This window comes from Thalia democratica, chromosome 9, assembly GCF_965202585.1.
Source record: "Thalia democratica chromosome 9, ktThaDemo2.hap1.1, whole genome shotgun sequence".
NCBI lineage: Eukaryota > Metazoa > Chordata > Thaliacea > Salpida > Salpidae > Thalia > Thalia democratica.
In genome coordinates, this window is record NC_139173.1 from 16,184,321 (window position 1) to 16,206,308 (window position 21,988).

Here is a 21,988-nt window from a genome sequence, read left to right on the forward strand (position 1 = left end):
TAAACATGAGTCCTCAAAAATAAAAGTAATTGCTATAGGTTTTTATAGGTTAATAACAGATAAAGTACTTAGTGTTAAATCCGACTGTTATAAAACTGTATAATATTTGTAATTCTAAATAAATTAAAGTAAAAATAAAAAATAAGATAACAAATCATAATATAAACTACTTACATGAAAATGAAGAAAGTACTAATTATAAACATTTACTGGTTACTAATCATTGAAAAATATGTATTTAATATTTACATCTTAATATATATGAACATTAGGACTAGCTAGTTAATTTATACTACAAAGTTAGATATTTAATTCCTTATGCTTTGAAAAAGTAGTAGAGTGCTTTAGTTTAAAAAAGTAGTATGTAATCTATTGTGAAAAAAAGTAAAACAACAAATATTTATTGAATTAATAAATTAATTAACAGTAAAGGCAATAAAACCCACTGAAACTTGGTACACTGTATGTTTTATTTATTGAATGTTTATAATGATTAAATTTAAATTATAACAAGATAAAGTTAGATACAGTTAGAAAGCAGATTGAATTCAAATAAAAAAATTTAAAACAAAGCACAAAAATCAAACTTGTTATTAAACTTTTTAAGTCCTAACTAATAATTAAGTTATAGTGCCATACATAAAAAAACCACCATGACTTAACATGTATAATATACTACATGTATATTATACAATAAGTAAAATAGTTAATTAGTTATTGTTTTAGAAAAGAGGAGTTAGAAAACTTATAAATTTTGTTAGGTATATATATTTTTTCTATCACTGTTACCTCTTACCCTCGGTTAGTAACTTTTTTTTTCTTTTTAGTGTTTTCATTAGTTAATTTTTTTTTTCTAGTTTTTTTAGTTATTTTTGCTTTTTGTTTTTTGCTTTTACTATCACTGTTATCCCTAACCCTTAACATCTGCTGGTAACTTTTTTTTTCTGTTTTTTTTATTAACTAATTTTTATTTTACATCATTTTATTTTTTTTTGTTAATCTTTTTTACTCTTTTGCAAAAATTACCCTTTGTGCAAAAAAGACCGTCCGTGAAAAGGTGTCTCTTTGTGCATAAATTTTTGTGCAAAAATGTCTTTGTGCTTATTAGACCCATTCCCCTAAAATACATCCTGAATCTTAACATTTAAAACAAAAGGAAGTTTATTGAAGGCAATTTAGTTATATGACCCTTAATATACCAATATGTTGACTTTTAATAATAACAAAAAATTCTATGATGTGTTTTAAGTTTTAAACAACCTATGATATTTTTCTATGTAAATATTACTTTTAAACAAGATGATAAACAGGAAAGCTTTCATTAAGTATTTTACTGTTGTTTTTGTGTTGTTGTTTTAAAGCTTAATTCAGGGCTACCAAAAAACCTTGACTTGGTGAAAAAAGAAACTGGAGAAACTTGAAATTTTAAACACATTTTACTTAAAAACAATGAAATTTAAACTAGAAATAAAAAAACTATCATACACAATAATTGTTATGAATAATTCATCACTTTATCTACCATAAAAGACATTTAAAGTACCTTTGAGTTGTCTTTTTAATATATTTTTCAGGATAATAATAAATCAGTTATCTGGAAAAAATCAGAAAACTTGATGCAAGTAAATTTACATTACTGCCAAACTATTTAAAGCAGAAAGAATCAAACATAGTAAATAACCTTTATATACACAACTTTTTATAATTTTTGATCAGAATTTATAGTAATTAAAAAGTAAATTACTGCTTACTTGATCACTGTTCACAAGTGATTGTCAAGGTTAGTGACAGAAAATAATTTTTTTCATCTTTTATGATAATTTTATTATCAGATGAAAACTGTGGAACTTGCTTTTGAAATTAAGTAAAGTATAAATTGAAAATTTTCTATGTAATTTAAATAATTAAACATTATTTGACATTTAAATAAATTATTTCCCACAGTATAAATAAGACTCAATATTTAGAACAAATTTAATAAGAACGCTTTGCCATCGAGCACATAAGATCTGTTCAAGAGAGTTAATTGATGATGAAATAAAACAGATAAAATTGATATTAAATAAAAATGGTTATCCACAAGAACTTGTTAATAAAACTATAAATTTACATCTTAATAGTTTGAACAAAATAAAGCCAGTAGGGCCGGAGAAGTGCTTGATTCCTTTAGTATTGCCTTATGTCAATAAGAACTCAGGAGTGTTAGAAAGAGAGATTTGTAAATTAGTAAGTAGGACGTATCATTCGGCCAAGCCGATTGTTATTTTTACATCGAAACCAATGTTCAGACCTGGAGGAAAAGATCCGATAGCAGAATTTAAACAAAGTATGGTAGTTTACCAGTTTAACTGCTTCTGTGAAGCTAGTTATGTCGGGATGACCTCAAGACAATTTGGCATAAGAATAAAAGAACATATTCCAAAAAGCATTGATGAATTTTGTAAGAGTAAGGAGAAAATTAAATCTATTAGAGTAATAAATGCTTCAAAAAGATCTGCTATTTCTGAACACTTAGTAAATAACCTTGATTGTGCTAGTAATTATAATTTAAAAAGATTTAAAATTGTTAAAAATTGTTTTCACATTTCGGATTTAATTAAACTTGAGGCTATTTGTATTTTATTAAGAAAACCTAAATTGTGTAAACATAAAGATTTTGATTATACTGTTTCGTTGTTTTCTTAAATTGTTTTATAAGTTGTTGCTCTGTTTTATTATTTTTTAGTTGCATTGTAATTAGAAGTACTTATGTATTGTTAATTACTCTTTGCTTTATTATTATTAATTACGTTGATTGCATTTCCACTATATAAGTTAGATTTAAAACTTTATTTTTATTGCTTAGTATACAACTGATGAAAGAAGCATGAAATATATTTTGTTCTAAATATTGAGTCTTATTTATACTGTTTGAAATAATTTATTTAATTTAAGTTATTTTAAATCTATTTCTTTAGTTTTATATTAAACTTTTTTTAGAGAGAAGGATTTTCAAAATTTAACAAAATTTATGAGTTTGATTACAATTTACTTGGAAGAAATTGCAAAATGGTAATGACATCTGTTTCTGGACATCTTCAGAACTATGAGTTTGTTGGAAATTACAAGCAATGGTAAAGTTTTAACTTTTGTATTTGTTATTTTGTAACATATCTATTGAATTTTAGTTTTAATTTCATGTTTTAACTTGATTTTGTTCAACTTTTCAACCTATAAAAGTTATTCTAAACATAATTTTTTATGCAAAGTAAAATAGTTAGTTTTTTATATGTTTTATACTTGCGTTGGTTATTTAAGAATTATCATATTTATTAAACCAATCTTGTATTGCGTTATAATTTCTATTATAAAATATTTTATCTGTAACAAAAAATATAGCTTGTATAAAATAAATACTGGGTAAGTTTTATATAATTTATTCGAAATTTATCTAGAAAAGTATTCATGTATCATATTCAGGGTTGCTAAAAAAACTTGGAAACCTGGAAAAATATGGAATTTGGCAATTTAGGCTTATATACCTGGAAAAACCTGCAAATTGAAAAATTTTGAAAAAAAAAGTCTGGAATTTTGAACAAAAATCTAGAAAATCCTGTAATTTTAAACATATTTTACATGTTAAGCAGCTTTATTAAGTAGCAAAAATTTTGATTTTACACAAAAAATCCACACTGTTTTTTTGTCATCAATGAAAAATTTTTTATTAAAAAACACATGTGAAGTAGCTTTACAGTATCTTTTCAATGTTTTTTTTATACTATTTAGCACAGTATTTTACCTTAAACTTAACTTTAAACTAAAAATAGACCCAATAATGTATACTTTTAAAAACCTGGAGAAAATTTGCCAAAAACATTTGGCAACCCTACATATCTAATATAATAACAAAAAAGCTTAACATTTTTAATTTAAATTGTTTATTTTTATTAAAGTTTAATCTGTATGCATTGTATTTGAAACAATTATATCAGTAAATTGACAAAAAATCTTAACCTAAAATGATTACTAGTTTTATACTTGAACTGTTTTTTAAATTTACAATTTGTTGAATTTTAGTAAATTTTCTAGAGCGTTTGGTTTATTTTTTAGCATAGCTGTTTTATATAACTTTTTTCAAAATATTTAGTGATTATTTTATCAATTTAAATAGCATACAAATGTTTTTTTGATACAAATGTTTAACTGTTCCATAAGTAGATATGGTCGCTAGTCAGTTTAATAAGTAGGTTAGTAAATGACTGACAATTTGGTATATTTATAAAATCCAGTGAAACATCTCTTTCAGAAAAAATATTGTGATTTTTACAAATTATGTACTGGCACTACGTTTGTGGAGAACCTACTTATTTTCACATTTATTTGACAAAAAATGTGGTTTACTTTTATATAAAATTTGAATTTGATTCAACAGAATCAGAAAACTTTAATTACTCTTTATATTTACAAGTCTAAGAATTAAGGATACGCAATTGCAAAGTTTTTTTTATGCTTATAATGTTAAAAATTACTGGTGTTATCCATTTTACTAACAATTAATACTGGATCACGTTTATTAAGTTATAACTAAATAACGTTTATAAAGTATTTTAAGTTTAAATTTTGGCATTCATGAAACAATTTAAAATATCTTTGTTTATGAATTTAATTTAAGTGCCCATAGATTATATATTGGCCTTCAAACTTAAATCAACTTTTGTAACGAAATATAATTTAGTGAAGTTTAATAAATATAATTGCATTAATATAAATAATCACAAATTGCAATGCTTAGATATGCTACCTTGATACTTAAATGTTTGAAGTTTACACTAAAATCTTTTATAAATAAAATTCTTAATATTAAGACATAGTTATATTAGTTTATCTTTTTTATCACTACAAGATCATATAAATTTAATTTGTAACTAGTTTTGATGCGTTTATATAATTTTACAATGTTGCAATACTTTAAAGATGAAACTTTAAGAATTAAAGTTTGCTTCAAGTTTATTATATTTTCTCTCTTATACCTAAAGCTAAAAAAACTTTGTTTTTTAATAATAAATTACTAAATTTGTTTTTACTTGAACTTGGTTTTAAATGTGAAACAAAAAAATATATTTAAACAGAAATTTACATGATAGCTAAAATTTTTTTTTAGGAATTCATGTCACCCAACAAATCTTTTTGAAGCACCTCTACAAAAATGTGTTACAGAAAACTTTATTAATATCAAGGTAGGCATACTCTTTAATAGAAAAGTATACTTAGTTTTTAAAAGTATTTATTATTTTATTAAAAAGTTTGCTTATATTTTTTATGAGTTTAAAAATTTCTACTCGTTTAACTAAACCTTAAACTAGAAAACTATAAAACTATACTTTTTATTAAACTTTTAAAGTTATTAAGTTTAATATTAGTTTGTACAGTACTTTTTTAGTTTAATGTTTATTTTTTCTGTAAAAGACATCATTTTCTTTGTATTGCTTTACAAGCTTTTTAGTAGTATTAATTTTTACATTTGTTATTAAAATAAAATTTGCTTAAATTGAAACACTTATTACAACTCTTTGAAAATTGTGTTTGTTATGCCATTCTTTAGAAAATACGTGATTCTGTAGACTGCTTCAATTTTATGGGCAGCGAAACGTCGTCAGTCTAATATTTACATTTAAAACCAGTTGTTATTTTTATTATTAATAATTAAGTTTGTTTGTTTTTATGGTAACTATCAAACTATACTAACTGTTGTTTTATTTAATTTATTTTCCCTACCCTGCTCCCTACACAAAGCTGTTTACTGGCGTAATTTATTCCTTAAAATCGTACTTCTGTAGAAAGAATAAAAATAACACAAGTTAATTTTAAAATATGTTTGCATGTTGTTTTCTTATTGTTTTCCCTAAACGTATAGTTTTTTCGACTTGATCAACAATTAATCATCAACTATTTACTGTACACTGGTTGTAAGTTTAAAAGAGTTATTAAGTCAGATTCCCATTCTTCTAAGTTCCAATAACTTTAAGGCCAAATTTAGCTAGTATTTTGTCATACAATATATTAGGTATATAACAGTGATTGCATAGACTTTCTTCCATAAATTTTGTAAGACTTTTGTTGTATTGAATCCATCTGGTTTGTTAACATTATTTAGATAAGATAAAAAGCTTGAGTGTTTAATTCAAGCTGAGGACGCATATACAGTATAATAGTTTTGTCATAGTGATAACAAGTTAATCAACTAATTAAAAGGGTAAAAAAAATAGTTCCTGGTGGATGAAATTGATGCAAATACGTTATTTTGTATACGTAATTAATGTCAATGTACGACTATAAACTTTCAGATCAAAGAAACGTCGGTGAAAGTCTACAGAGCCTAAGCCTGGACTTTAGTATGCCGTGAGACAAGGTCAAGTTAACATTAAAGTTTGATCATACCACTTCGATCTTCATACCTGATGATCGAATTGGTATGATCAAACTTTTATATAATCTTTCCAGTGTATAAATTTTTAAGACATAGTATACTTTAATAGAAAATAATTTAGTGAGATTATATTTAAAGTCATTGGGGTTAGGTTAGCCTCTGTAAATATTAAGGACTTGTCATTTATTGGCATCTGTTTTGGATTTTTGTTTTTAGTCAGTGGCTTTTGCTATCTTTGAATAATTGTATATTATGTTGTTTTATAAAAATTAGTTTTAAAGTGCTCTTTAAAGTTGAATAGATAAATTTTATAATTAACTGTTATCAAGTTGTAAGTCTGGTTTTTCTTTAAGATTTTTACTACGTTTTTGTCAAATTACTTCACCATGTTTTCCAGCCTTAACCAAGCAAACAGTAAATGATTTATTGTAATATCACAAAAAAGCAATTAAGTTTCCAATTGTACAGTAAATTTTAAACTCGGATAATAAAAAAAAGTTACGATATATCCTCAATTTTTTTTTGTGTAAACACTAGTTTCGGTTATAATTTAATAATAAACATTTCTGACGAAGACTTTTGCATTAAGTTTTAAGTCGGAAACGTATGTTATATATCGCTTTGTTTATACTATGAATATAAGTAAATCATTGTTAATCATTATTTTACTTACTAACGCATCATCTGCAAATAAATATCAAGCTTTGTTAGTATAAACTATAAATAAATAAAAATTTGACTAATCATTTCACCTTTTAGTACGTCACTAAGAATAATGTTGGATGATGTTTTGTTAACAAGTACTTCTTGTGATTTAGTTATTGGAAACTTATAAATCTAGTATACTTATCTGTGATGTTATCCATACTGAGTTGATAGTTTTGGTGTATATTTGATTTGAAACTGAGTAAAACGCTTTTTAAATATCAGTTTATTATATTTCGACATTTAATTATTTTTCTCTTAGTAACCTTCTTAAATTTATTTTTGTAGTTTACTGAATGTACATAGTTATAACGTGGTGTTATTATTAAAACAGCCTGTTTGTTACTTATTTTAATTAAAAATGGCTAATATTGTTTTTAGTCCATTATCATTACTTAATTCCAAATTAACAGAAAACACTTGAACGAGAAATACAAAAGTGTAATGATCTTATAATTTGGACTGATTGTGATCGAGAAGGTGAAAATATTGGATTTGAAATAATAGATGTATGTAAAAGGGTAAAACCCAATATTCAAGTTTTCAGAGCAAAGTTTTCTGAAATAACTAATAGGTTAGTGTTGCACCCAACGTAACAGATAAACTATTCCGGATGTTTCAGACAAATTTGCTTATTTACTAGTATAGATGTATAATTCAAAACTAAAACTAATTTGGTATTAAAGTTACTAATTTATAAGTTTGTTATAGTTGATTAATTTACACAAAATTTTTTAGGTCAATAACACATGCTTGCAGAAATTTAATTGAACCAGACTACAATATAAGCCAAGCAGTTGATACTAGGCAAGAACTTGACTTAAGGATAGGTTGCAATACTTTTATAATGTCATGAGTTTGCTTTCCTGTTAATTTGATATGTCATATTCCATCTTATAGTTATGATACTCCAATTTTGAAAATTGAAAAATAAAAAGTTCTCAATTTATGTACACTGTACAGTTATTTGCATGAAGACACTTTTGCACGTGCAGAAAATTTTGCACGGAGACATTTTTGCACGGGTTGAATTTTTACTTTATAATTTTTTTATTAGTTTTAATATTTTTTTTTTAATTTAGTTTTTTTTTTACTATCACTGTTACCCCTAACCCTTACCCTCGGTCGGTAACTTATTTTTATTTGTTATTATTATTTTTTTGTTAGTTATTTTAAAAAATAATTTTTACTATCACTGTTACCCCTAACCATTACCCTCGGTCGATAGCTTTTTTTCTTTTTAATTAATTTATTTTTATTTATTCATATACTTTTATTATTTTATAATAATTTTAATTACCTTTTTTTTTTTTACTATCACTGTTACCCATAACCCTTACCCTCGGTCAGTAACTTTAGTTTATTTTAGTTTTTTTATTAATTTATCTTTTAGTTTATTTCTGTTTTTTTATATATATAAGTTTTTTCTGTTTTTTTTTACTCTCGTGCGAAAATGACACTCCGTGCAGAATTGACCCTTGGTGCAAAATTGTCATCGTGCAATTTTAACCCGTACCCATATAATATAATTGCTAAAGAAGTTATATTTGAAAATGGCTAGCAAATAATATGATTTAATTATTACTAAGGTTCTACCTAGAAAGTTTTGTTTTTCACTTTGTTTTAAAGAAAGTAGATTCTGTTGCCTTTAATTTTTTTTAAAGTTAGTTTTAATTAAAAAGTTTGAGTTAAAATTATAGAAAATATATATAATAAAAAAGTTTAAGGACAATAAAATTAGATATTAAATTTAAACTAATACTTTTTATAGTAGTTATATACATAGTTTTAAACATTGTTAAAATTGTAATTGTTGTTTTCTTATTAAGAAACATATTTATATTTTTAAAGTTTTGTATTTAACGATATGCTAATTAGTACATTATTTTAGGTGCAGCGTTCACAAGATTTCAAACTCTTAGACTACAGAAAGTATTTCCTCAAGTTTTGCAGGACAAGTTAATAAGTTATGGAAGTTGTCAATTCCCAACTCTAGGTTTCGTTGTTGAGCGTTTTAAGGCTAGAGAGAATTTTATATCTGAGCCATTTTGGAAAATTGAAGGTAATTAGTTAATTTGAGTTGTGTGTATGCAAATACAAAAAATTATAATGATAAAAGAATTTATTGCATTTGGGTAAGATTTAGATTTGTATAGGTGATGGTTTCACTTAAGTGTAACTTTTTTGCAGTAAACGTTGTATTACGGAGATATTAATTACACTAGTGATTCTTTTACATGATCAAGACTACACATTTGATGTGTAACTTGACAATGATTACTTGTGAAAAATCTTAACATTACAGCTCTGACATATTACCGTACTTTTGTCTTATTTTTAATTTTAATTAAGGTCATAGAGAATGTTTAATCAACTTTTTTTATAAACTAAATATAATAAGAAAAAAAGAGAATTATTATTAAATTTTCAATATGTTTTACACTAGATTATTATTAACCTATAGTTTTTCTAGCTTAAAATTTAATTATATTTTATTAAGAATAAAATGACTAGCATTGTTTTAATTGTTGCTCCTGGTAAAAACTAGATTTTTTTTTTATTTTCTTGGTAAGTTTTATTAAAAGTTTATTGTTTTTGAATATAGTTTTTTATATTTGCACAAAATCATCCGTAAACAAAGTTATACTCCAATTTACAACTATCTTGTATGTCTTATTTTTGTTTACAAAACTTTTCTCACGTGTTTATCTTTTTAAACTTTGTTTTTGATTAAACATAAGCGTCTTTACAAAACTAGAGATTAACACAATAATTTTAATTCCAGTTGTGCATGAGAATGAGAATTTAGAAAACGACTGTCAAATGGCCAGGTTTTCATGGAAGAGAGGTCGTGTCTTCGATGAGCTTGCTTGCAGTGTAATTCACGCCAATTGCGTTGAACCGACTGCTTTTGCCAAAGTCACGAGTGTCAACAGTAGACCAAAGAGCAAGTGGAGACCGTGCGCACTGGAAACAGTTGAGTTGGAAAAGCTTGGAAGCAGAAAGCTACACATGAATGCCAAACAAACTATGAAAATTGCAGAGAAATTATACACACAAGGGTTTAGTTTTTTTTCCTATCTTTTATAAATACTTGAACAAATGCTAGAATTTCATTTTTTGATAATTTTTTTACAATGACTACTACGCATTTAAAAAACTAAATAATCATTTAAATGATTTTACCAGTCTATACTTAATTAGTTGTTTAACCTTCTCTTTTACTTCAAAGTAAAAAAAAACCTTACTAAAAAATATTTTGAGTCTAGGTTTTTAAATATTGAACAATAATAAATAACCTTTACTGAGAAATAATGATGCGGGATAAATTCATATAATTATGACCTAGTTTTTTCTATAGAATAAAGTTGGTTAAAATGTGTCTTAAGCTAAAAGTTTATAAGTAGAAAATACAACTGATTTAAATTATAAGAAAATTAATTACCAGACACACACCTTTTTAAATAAGAAAACTTTCGAAAACACGATTTGATAAAACAAGTTAATTTTTTTACGAAAATTAACAATATCTCTTAACTACGATAAGTCATTTTTTATAGAAAATAAAAATTTTAAATGATTTTTTTTAAGTTTTAGGTGCGAACACATGAAAGGCAGTTTTTAATTACAAAGTTTTTCGAAAATTTAAAGACCTCACTAAAAATCTATATACTTTAATTTTTTAAGCTAATTATCTCAAACTTTCAGAAAACCTACCTTTAGTTGATTAAAATAAATGACATTCTAAATTATTTTTAAAGCCAAAACATTTTGTTGAAAAAAGTAATATCAATTTTTTTTTCTGTGATTAATCGTTTTAAAGATTATAGTATTGGACATTTGGAAAAAGTTCAAAGAACATTGCTTAAAAAATGAAGAAGAAATATTTTTAGTCAACAAGTATTTTTTCATCTTTCAGATTTGTACCCTCCATAAATAATATATAAAGGCCATAGGGGGGGGGTTAAGACATGTTTTTTACAAGTTGATCTTATTTTAAAAAGTTTTTTCTAAGCTTGAAGATGCTTTTTATCATTTAAAAAAATTCAAATTATTTTTTGAGATATGACTAGTCAAAGTCGGGCCGCATAATAGGTTCTATGGAAAGGGAAAACTAAAACAGCGAAAAAAGACTATTTTATTTAAAATCTATCTCCTTCTACCTTTTTAAATCAATCTTCTTCAAACTTTTACAGTCTAATCTTTATACAATAACAAAAAACGTTACTTTGGAATTAAAAAAAAATTGTAAAAATATTATTTTTTTCAAAAAAAACACTTTTTTTTTTTAATTTTTGTGATAAAATTTTTATTTTTTTACATTATTAAAATTCTAAAGTAACGTTTTTTTCTTTTAATATAAAGAACATTTCCTGAAAATTTGAAGAAGATTGCTTGAAAAATAAAGGAGAAGATAGATTTTTAGTGAATTTTTAAGTTTCCGAGAAAATTGACCCGAAAAATTTGCGGTCCATACATTTGTAACGGAAACTTTTTACAAAAAATAAAATATCTTAAAATTTAAATGATGTTTTTAAATTCTATAAAAACAGGCTTGTAGTTTGTATTTAAAGCTTTCATATAAAAGCCAAAGTTAATTTTTGTAAAAAAAAAATTCGGACCCCTCTATGGCCTTAAACTCACCATATTTGATCTTTAGTATCTCGAAAGTGTTTTCCTCGGTAGAAATAAGTGTCTGATACCTAAAATAAAACTTTACGAAATAAGATTAACTTGTAAAAAGTAGTGTGTAAAAAACCCAATGGCCTTAGTGTTTCATTGACCATAATATTTAATTATGAAATGTCTCACCGTTTTAAAAAAAAAAATATGATAAAATAATTTTTTTATATATGTAGAACATTAAAAGACAAAATATAAACAGGTTCATCAGCTATCCCCGAACGGAAACTAACATTTTTCCAAAAGACATTAACCTGACAAGTTTGGTTCAACAGCAAGTTGACAGTGATTTGTGGGGTAATTTTGCACAAAGAATTTTGGAAGAAGGCGGTCCTCATCCGAGAAATGGGAACAAATCAGACCAGGCCCACCCTCCAATACATCCAACGAAATTTACACGTTCTTTATCTGTTAGTCATCAGTAGAGTTGCCACACACTCTGGCCATCTTAGACTAGATTGATTTTATTTTGAGAAACTCAGATTGATTTTTCGAAAAACTTAGATGAGATTGATTTCATTCAGTTTACAATATGTGATATATTTTAGTCAACTTTTGCCCTTCAAATTAATATTTCTAAATTTTGTTGCACTGATATCCTTTGTTAAAAAAGTTATTGGTCTTGCAACATCTAATATTTTTACATGACTACAAATTGAGACTTATGGTGACAATATTTATGAACAGCCTAAATATTTTTACTTTTTATTGTAAAGTTATTCTAGCTTATTATAATTTAATCAAACTTGTTTTTCCATAAAATATTATAAAGTAAGTTGTTTTACATGTTTTTAATCAATGCGTATAGCTGTTTAAAATCTTTTTCAAAACAGAGTACTGTTGTATAAAAATAAAAATTAAACATGGTATCCCCTAATTTTGCTTACAAACTTTAAAAAAAAAATCAGTTTTTTGTGTTTTTGTAGATTCTACAAAAAAAAATTATTAAATATGCTATCGTAATGAACTAACCTAGAGTTCTTTTTTTTTTGAATATACATACTTTGTGTGACACAGGGTGATGAAGGAAAGTTGTACGAATTTATAGTCCGTCATTTTCTTGCCTGCTGCCATAAGGATGCTCAAGTTTGTACAATGTTTGTTTGTTTTTTCGCTTCATACTTTGTTACTAAATTTACTTTAAATTTTTAGGGCCATGAAACTACAGTCGACATTGAATTAGGAGGTGAATACTTTAGCTGTCAAGGACTTATGATTGTAGCTAGAAATTACCTAGATGTATATCACTATGAACGCTGGAACGCAAAAGTTATTGGTTTAGTTTTTTTTTCTATTCTTAAAATTCTTTCATTAAAAAACGTATTACTTCTTGAAGATAATGTTTTTTTATTGTTTCTAGCCTTTATTTGAATTTTTTTTTAATAAGTTAGTTAAGTTATGTATATACTTTTTAAAGAAGTAAATAGATTAAGAGACAATGTTTCAGATTTGTAGTTTCACTGATTTTTAAATAAAATCAAATGTTTGCTATCTTTTATATATATATAAATCTTATAGAATTTTTATAATAAAAGTAGATTCGGCAGTAGTATCATATGTGTTTTCTACTATACTATTTGACTCAAATTTATTGTTTATATTTAGTAATAAGGTATTTTTTAAACTTGAGTTTTTTTTCGAAGTGATTTAAACATTGATTTGTATAAAATGAAAAATTTATCAATTAGATATTCCTAACTGCAAGGCTGTTTTTTAATAACAGACAATACCAGTATACAACAGAGGTGATCAATTTGAACCAACAAATGTCGCTATAATAAGTGGAAGTACTTCAGCACCCCCTTTGCTTACTGAAGCAGATTTGATTGCTTTGATGGATAAGCACGGAATTGGTAATATATAATTTTATACTTTATTCTATATATAAGTCGTTTATATTTTTTAAACACAAGTACAGTAAATTAAAAACATTTAAAAAACGTTAAAAAATACAAAGTTATAAACACTGTTAAAACTTACGCAAAGTCTATTTTCAAGGATAGTTGAAGTTTTTGCGTGATTATTAAAAATATAAACTAAAGAAGTTTAAAAACTTTACTTTACATTTTTTTTAAACTTTTGTGAAATGGTCAGTTTATTGATTTCAAAAGGTACTGATGCTACCCACGCTGAACACATTGAAACAATAAAAAGCAGATTGTACGTTGGACTGACTCCTGACAAGCGTTTCACTCCTGGAGAACTTGGAATGGGACTTGTTGAGGGTATCTAAAGTATTCTAACTTAAGAATTCTAAAAAGCTGTTTGTTATTTTTACACTTATAAATAAAGATTTTATTTTAAAGTAAAAAAATATGCTTCTTGTAATAGTTTTATTTTTTACCAAAACTAGTTTATAAAATTAGATATCAAATTATATTTTATTTTGAAAAGTTTACATCGTTAGCTTTAGTTAGATCGTAACTCTTTCTAATAATGAAATTGGTTTTAACTTCTTCTTATTATTTCTTATTAAAGTTTTAGAATAATATTTAAGTTATAGACAATTAAGTTATTTTTGTTTTTTTTTTCGGTTTTTAGTAAGTATCATTTTATTTTTTATAATTACTGATACTTATATAGAACATTTATAACTTAACATACATACAATAATTATAAATAAATTAAATATCAGGTTACAATTTAGTTGGTTTTGAAATGTCAAAACCAAATTTAAGAGCTGAGCTTGAGGCTGATCTTAAAAAAATATGTAATGGAAGAATAACTAAAATCGATGTATTAAACAAGCACATTAGAATTTACAGAGATTGTTTAGAACAAGCTTTTTCCAACGCCAAAAAGTAAGTTGAACTACTAAATTAAAAGTTTGAGATTAACAGGACTTTCACTTATTTTTATTTAGAATAACTTAAATAAAAGCTAAATTTTTTTGATTACAAGTATTTTTAAATTTATTTTAAACTTTATTGATTAAGTTTTGTTCCAATATACTTCAAATAAATTGAAGAAAAATCAGTAAATATTATATAGACTTTTAGTATTTGTTCTTTAAAAAGATTTAAATTGCTAGGTAAATTTACCTTGCTTTAGACTTAAATTAAATTCTCAAAAGAGTGTTAATCATGTTTTTAATGAAATTGCTAACCAGAAGGTTTTATTTAAGCTTTGAGATATATCTTGTTTTATGGAATAAATCAGTGTTTTTTTTCACTTTTTTGAAGTAAATTGTTTGTATTTACATTATTAATCATACAGTTTTAAAAAGTTTAACAAAATTGTAGTTATTTTTTTTTCAATATCAAATTGTTGTTTTTAGTCCAGAGACACGATTTTTAGTATATTTATTGTTGTACAGACTCGATGAAGCACTATCCAAGTATTTTGGTCAACCTTCTACCTACCAAGAAACATTAACGCCTGCATCTGTCCCAGTACGACCTTGTCCTATTTGCAATTGTGACATGATATTGAAAAAGACTAAAAACAACACGTTAGTTTTGTTGAACAGCCAAATTAGAGATTTAAATACCTAACAATTTAGTCTTTTATACAACCCAAAAAACTTGTAGTGTACTTATAAGTTTCTTCTGGATTTTTCTAGCTTTAGTAAACTTTTATTACTTTTTTTTGAAAGTAACTTATAATAGTACTTATCGATCAATTTTAGCTTAAAACTGTAGCATTAAATATTGATGTTTTGAACATGTGTGTACATGTTTTAAATTAATATCAGTTTCTAGTTAAACTGCATGGATAATTAAGACAATATTTAATTGAATAACAACAAATTCACTAGGTTTATGATATCATGTATGGGATTTCCCCAATGTCGAAATGTTGCATTTTTATCATCTTGTGTGAAGGACGCGCAAGTAACTGATCAGATTTGTCCCTACTGTACTTCTGCCCCTATAAAATTGTTAGTTTTTAGATTTTATATTTGTTGTTTTTTATCAAAAAGTAATTTATTTGAAAAATCAAAAAGTTTTTAGTATAAAAAGAATAATTTTAATGCTATTTAAAATATTAATAAATATAATAACTTACTTATAACATAAATTATATCTTAAACTTAATTTTTGTTTTTTTTTCTTTCAAATCTTCTATTCTTTTGTCTTCTTTGTGTTCATATCAAGTTTGTTTAAATATAAAAAATTAAACTATTAATTGCTTAAATAACATGCAACAGGATAAAGTTGAAGCTTAATAGAAACGACATACCAGCTTATATTCAGCCAAATCAAACTGCTTGCTTAGGTGGTTGCGATCCTGATCTGAATGAAGTTCTTGGAGCTAGGTTAGCTTTCGTTTTAAACAATGAAGTGAAAACTTTCGTATACTTAAATTTCGTCTTGGTTGATGTATATGTAAACTAGGTAACGTCTGGAATAAAAAAATGTCTGGCTCTCAACGTATTTTTTTGCTTAAAAAGTTTTGTTAATTAAATAAAATTGAGCTATTCACTACCAAGAATTCAAAAATTTGTTCTAAATTTGATTTTTAGTTTACACTAGTGGTTATCGAATGACTATTTCATTGAGATTTTGATTTTAAAGAGTACTTTTTTTATAGCGTGATTTAGAAAATTAAGTTCCTAACTATTTTTTTTTAAATAATGCCGGCCTGTGAAAGATTTTATTTTTAATAGTATGAATTTTTTTTTTATTCTAGGAAATATAGCCCGCGATCAAATATTTTTCTCACCCCTTACTTCTAATTTATTTTTTAGTTTACCGACACAGAATTAACGTTTTTTTAATAATTACTTTTTGTCTGGTAAAAGTTATATAGTCATTTAAGATAAAATATTTTTAAAGATAAAAGTAATTTAGTTTTTGTTTATTCTTTTATAGTGTGAAGTAATTTTTTTTGGGTACTTTTTCGCATTGCCCCTATTCTTATTTTAATATTTATTCGATAAACTTAACCAGCTAGATCAGGCTACTTTTTGTGTTACATAATACTAACTATGTAATAAGAAATCATGTGGAATTAAAACTTTAACTAACAACTATTTACAATTATCGTCTTTGAATGGAAATGTGGAATCTTATTATCAATAAAATTTAGTTTACCTTAATTAGTTACAATTTTCGTTGTAGTTTATTCAGCATAACAATCATACATTTTCGCAGGTTTAGATCATCTACTTCTATGCCGCCTCCTTCGGTGCCTTCGAACACCAGCAGAAGAACTAACAGTTCTCAACGACAAAGCAATTTCACTAACTCACAAAGACAGTCTCAAAACCAACCCGGTTTTCTCGGAAGAAATCAAAAGCGAAAAAGAGGCGGCAAAACATCTTCACACAACGCCTCCAGCGGATATCACTCCCAAACAAGCAGGTCTTCGTCGGAAGTTTCTTCGGGTAATAACCAAACGTGCAACTGCGGAGCTCCCGCTGTCGAGCTCACCGTCAGAAAAGGGGGAAATAACCAGGGAAGAAAGTTTTTTTCCTGCTCAAACAACAAAGCTTGCAATTTTTTCCAATGGGCTGATGATTTGCAAGAATCAAATAACAATAGAACATCATACAACAGGTATTATTTTTTTTATAAACAGTTGTTTTAAATTAAAATATTGCCGTATAAAGATTAAAAAGTAAATGTTTTCACAGTTCTTCATACTTTTTTTGTAATCTTTATTGTTTCGCATTTTCCAAGTTTTTTACTTTTTTTTTAAACAGTTTTTTTAAGAGTATTTAAAATATATAGCAGGGGTCGTTTAAAAGAAGCGGAAAAACTTTTCTTGAAAGTCCTGCTTTCAGGTCACACTGTATAGAAAAAAGTTTTTGTCGGGCCGTGGTTTTTACTTACAACATAGGCTAATTTTTTCAAGGTGTAATGGAATACTAGTTTCACTGCTGTTCCATTTAATTGAATATCAAATAATATAAAATCAGTCAATCTGAAAGCAAATTGATATGATGAAATTTTACATTTAAGATATAGCTATTATAAACTAGCCACAGAGAGTCCGCGGAGGTATTCTAGTAATTCATTCTTATAAATTTAATCTATTTTAAAAGTTTTATTTCATTTAAAGTAGTTTTTAAAGTTGATGTTCTTTATGTGTTAGTGTTTGTATCTGTTTTTTATATAAAATGTAACCAATAATTGTCATGCCTAGTTTTTATAAGTAGTATAAAATACCTGTAAGTATCATTGTAATTTAAGTTTAAATTTATTTATGGTTTTTAGTGTGGTTGTACACTACAATATAACCTTACAAGTTATTATTTAAGGAACCTACAACCCTTGTTGGTTACAAAGGTTTTTTAGTATACTAAGGCTAGTTTATAGTAGCTCAGTCTTGAATTTTTTGCTTCAGGGTAGACTTTCTTGCTCCAAAGAGTTGCAATTATGTTTTTTATGAGTTTTTAATTTTTAAATTGAACTGTAAAGTTACAGTTTAACGCTTACTTACTGTACTTCATTTATATAACAGTTTTAAAGCTGCCTTAAATCTAAAAAAATAACAACATTTTAGTTTTTTGTTATTATTAATACAGTAATCTTTCGTTTGAGTTTACATTTCTTTTTGAGCCAAAAATTTTGTGTTCAAAATGAAGTTTTCTAATTAGTCTGGTACTTCTTCTTAAGTACGCATTTTCGAACTGTGTCAAATAGCGTTCACAAGATAAAGGTTACTGTATACTTGTGTTACTACTGAATTAGCAAAGAGTTTATTAAAACTATGGTTATTTAACAGTCGAACTGCTAACAATGCCGAAGTTCGACACTCGAGCAGCGACAACCAACAAGTTGACACTAGATGTCGTTGCAACGAGCCCTGTGTGCAGAGAAAAGTAACAAAGCAGGGAGCAAACACCGGTAGATTGTTTGTCACGTGCGCTAAGCCACGTGACCAACAGTGCGGCTTCTTTGAATGGGTAGATAACCCGAGTAGATCAGGTATCTTTACGACTGTGTTAAGTACTCTTATTATTTTTTTGTTATTTTTAGGTGATGTAAAGATAGAAAGAAGAAAGGTAGCAGTATTTTTTTGAGTTTATATGATGGTTATTTAAGGTTATACTACTTACTTTTTTTTCCATATATTTCATCAGCTGCTGTTTAATTTTATACTAAAAATGGACCAAATAACTTGTTGTTTAAAAAACCTTGAAGAATTTTTAAAACCTGGATTTTTTCTAAAGTCTTTGGCAACCCTGGAGTGCACAAAATCGTTTAAGAAGATAATATTTTATTAGTTTTAAGTAGTGATGTACCGGACCCACAATTTCGGGTCCGGCCGGATCCGGACTTTTTTTTTTCAAATTAGAATCCGGCCGGAACCGGATCCGGACTTTTTTTTCAAATTAGAATCCGGCCGGAACCGGATCCGGACTTTTTTTTCAAATTATAGTCCGGCCGGAACCGGATCCGGACTTTTTTTTCTAATTAGAATCCGGCCGGATCCGGATATCAGACAAAAATGGCAATATCCGGCCGGACCCGGATAGTGAGTGCGGTACATCACTAGAATAAACTAGCCTGAGTCAGAATGAGGTTTTTAAAAACTGAAAAATAAAAGAACTTTAATCTAATAATAAGTAGAACAGCTAGCCACAAGGTTTACAAATTTAGGTGTTATTTACAATTAAAAAACTGAAATCAAGTTCTTGAACAAAATACACTAGAAAATTACAAAATATTTAAAACTTGATCAGCCCAAACTCATTCAAAATCTCAAAGAAAACTAGCCTAAGTTTTTATAAAAAACTAAACTAGCCTGAGGCAGTTCAAGATTTTCTAAAATTCCCAAAAATTTTCAAACTAGCAGGGTTGCCATTGTTTAAGTCAATAAAACTAGCTAGAGTGAGTATAAACAAGCCTGAGTCAGAATAAGGTTTTTAAAAACTGAAAAAATTACTTTAATCTAATAATCAGTAGAACAGCTAGCAAAGGTTGACAATTTGGTAGTAAAGTTGTGGACTGATTGTGGTACACTTAACTTATTAGTACTACCCATCATAGTTAAATCCTACCTTATTTAATTAATATCTAACAAATACTAAATTATAACTGAGACTACTTTCTATAATCAGACACGACAGTTTTGAGTGATGAATCTTTTATATAAAACACAACAAGAAATACTAGCATATACAAAATTATTGATTACTTTGGTAACACTTTAAAAACTTGAAGCTATTTAAATCTATATCAAAAGAGTTAAAACAAAGACTAAAAATTAAATTAAACTATTAGTAAACAAAAAACTGTAAAATTTTTAATAAACTATTAAACTATAAACCTTGATTAAATATTTGAACAATTAAACACCTGTTGAAATATTCACTTTTAAAACAAAACACTACTTACAATAAGCATTCACAAAAACGTTCAAGATATTTTGTTGCTTCAAGCTGCACACCAAACTAACTAACTGGTTACATATAAACTGCCTGTCATGTTCTGATGTTTTGTTGCATCGGTATTTAGTTTAAAACATTTCGTCATATGATTCTCATTGGCTCGTACATTCAACCGTATTAACTCTAAATATTCTCTGAGCTCAACTTTAAACAATAAATAATACAAGTATTCATTCCAAAGTTTTCAATTTTACAACATATGTAAAGAGTTGCATTTCATGAAATGTTTATTTCATAGTATTAATGTAAACAAATGTAAATTAGTCATACAAAATGAGCTAATCACGGTAGGTGTTTAATTTTAACTGACGAAAATGACTCTTATTGATTTACACAGGGTTTGTTTTTGAAAAAATACTTTTCAGTATGCTCTTTTTTACTAACTAGACCCGGGTCCAGCCGGATCTCTATTAGGATCCGGCTGGACCCGGATCCGGACTTTTTTTTCAAATTAAAATCCGGCCGGAACCGGACCCGGACTTTTTTTTCAAATTAGAATCCGGCCGGAACCGGACCCGGACTTTTTTTTCTAATTAGAATCCGGCCGGAACCGGATCCGGACTTTTTTTTCTAATTAGAATCCGGCCGGATCCGGATATCAGACAAAAATGGCAATATCCGGCCGGACCCGGATAGTGAGTCCGGTACATCACTAGTTTTAAGTAATTTAATAAATTTTTAATTAAAAAAAATAGTGTCAGATAAAATTTACTTTTATATGTGAAAGAAGATGGGCATTACAATATTTGCTAAATAAATTAAAATATTGCTGTTTTACGTACAGTGTAATTATTTTTAGATGATTCAACGGATAGTCACTCTCAACAGCGTAAAAGAAAGGCACCAACTTGCACCAAATGTGGGCAGAGTGGTCATACGAGAAGGTCTTGCCGTAACGGTTGAATTATTAAAATAAGTTAGATTGTAAAATAGTGAGTATACTTTAAGAAATCTGTAGGTAATGCTATATAAGATTTTGTTTTAAAATACTAAAATTTGGAAGTAACTTGTAGTAATTTTAAAGTATATAAAAAGAAAACGTAAAACTTCATTTTTTAGTACAAGTTTGTTTTTGATTTGTTTGAACTTTAAAACTGTTAGTTTTTTTCTTATCAATCATTTTAGCTTTTTCTATATATATTTGTTTTTATAACTTTAGATAATACTTTTTAAAACTGTGCTATATGAAGTTAGTTTTATATATATTTAATTTTTACTATTAAACTCTTTCTTTAATATCACAAAACAATTTATAGTAAAAATAAATACTTTGAATTTTTTTTTGACATATCCTTAAAGTTTTTTTTAATGATGATTTTGAAGTGACAAAGTCGTAGTTTTTTTCTTTTGTTTTCAAATAAAGTATTTGATTTTCATTGCTACTTTTATAATAAAATATACTTTTTAAAATTTATTTTTTAAAGTACTACAAATATGTGTTTATCTACGTCAGTAGACAATTAAGATATTTATTATGATTTAAGAATAAATCGCTGTAATATCTAATATTTCTATCTTATCATATCAAAAAATATTAGCCAACCTTGGCTTATAGTCTCTGGCGTAAAGAAAATAACTTACTTAAAGATTTACTTAATTTTTTTTTTAATTTAAAATGCTACATATAACATATTATTTGATCACTTTTTTTATTATCAAAACAACTATGTATTGAGAAAAATTTAAGAAAAAAATACAAACATGACTTTACAAATAGCCTTTGACAGAACTCTTTTATTCAATTTATTATTTTATTTTGATTTTATGGGAATAAGTTACCGCATTATGTAGTTTTGTGAAAAAGGGTAAAGGATTTTCAATCAGAACTAAAATAAATATTTTAAATAAAATAA

The 21,988-nt window shown here is 26.2% G+C and overlaps 1 protein-coding gene across 1 annotated transcript; it reads left to right on the plus strand.

The window, feature by feature from the left end:
- The first annotated feature begins 2,985 nt into the window (after nt 1-2,985).
- Nucleotides 2,986-21,063, plus strand: LOC145844693 (DNA topoisomerase 3-alpha-like). The gene is made up of 18 exons (XM_082952104.1): nt 2,986-3,113; nt 5,141-5,216; nt 7,525-7,685; nt 7,850-7,941; nt 9,003-9,173; nt 9,897-10,173; nt 11,997-12,204; nt 12,812-12,880; nt 12,947-13,063; nt 13,518-13,647; nt 13,906-14,019; nt 14,430-14,595; nt 15,111-15,245; nt 15,552-15,674; nt 15,945-16,052; nt 16,891-17,295; nt 18,467-18,669; nt 20,935-21,063. The coding sequence occupies exons 1-18, from the start codon at nt 3,049-3,051 to the stop codon at nt 21,036-21,038; spliced, it is 2,724 nt and encodes a 907-aa protein (XP_082808230.1). The 5' UTR covers nt 2,986-3,048; the 3' UTR covers nt 21,039-21,063.
- The last annotated feature ends 925 nt before the right edge of the window (nt 21,064-21,988 follow it).

Excerpts from the sequence above, each read along its gene's own strand:
- LOC145844693 (XM_082952104.1), top strand. The coding sequence starts at position 3,049 with ATGGTAATGACATCTGTTTCTGGACATCTTCAGAACTATGAGTTTGTT. Across the intron at positions 14,596-15,110 it reads GCTTTTTCCAACGCCAAAAA|ACTCGATGAAGCACTATCCA; the intron begins GTAAGTTGAACT and ends ATTGTTGTACAG. Across the intron at positions 15,675-15,944 it reads ACTTCTGCCCCTATAAAATT|GATAAAGTTGAAGCTTAATA; the intron begins GTTAGTTTTTAG and ends AACATGCAACAG.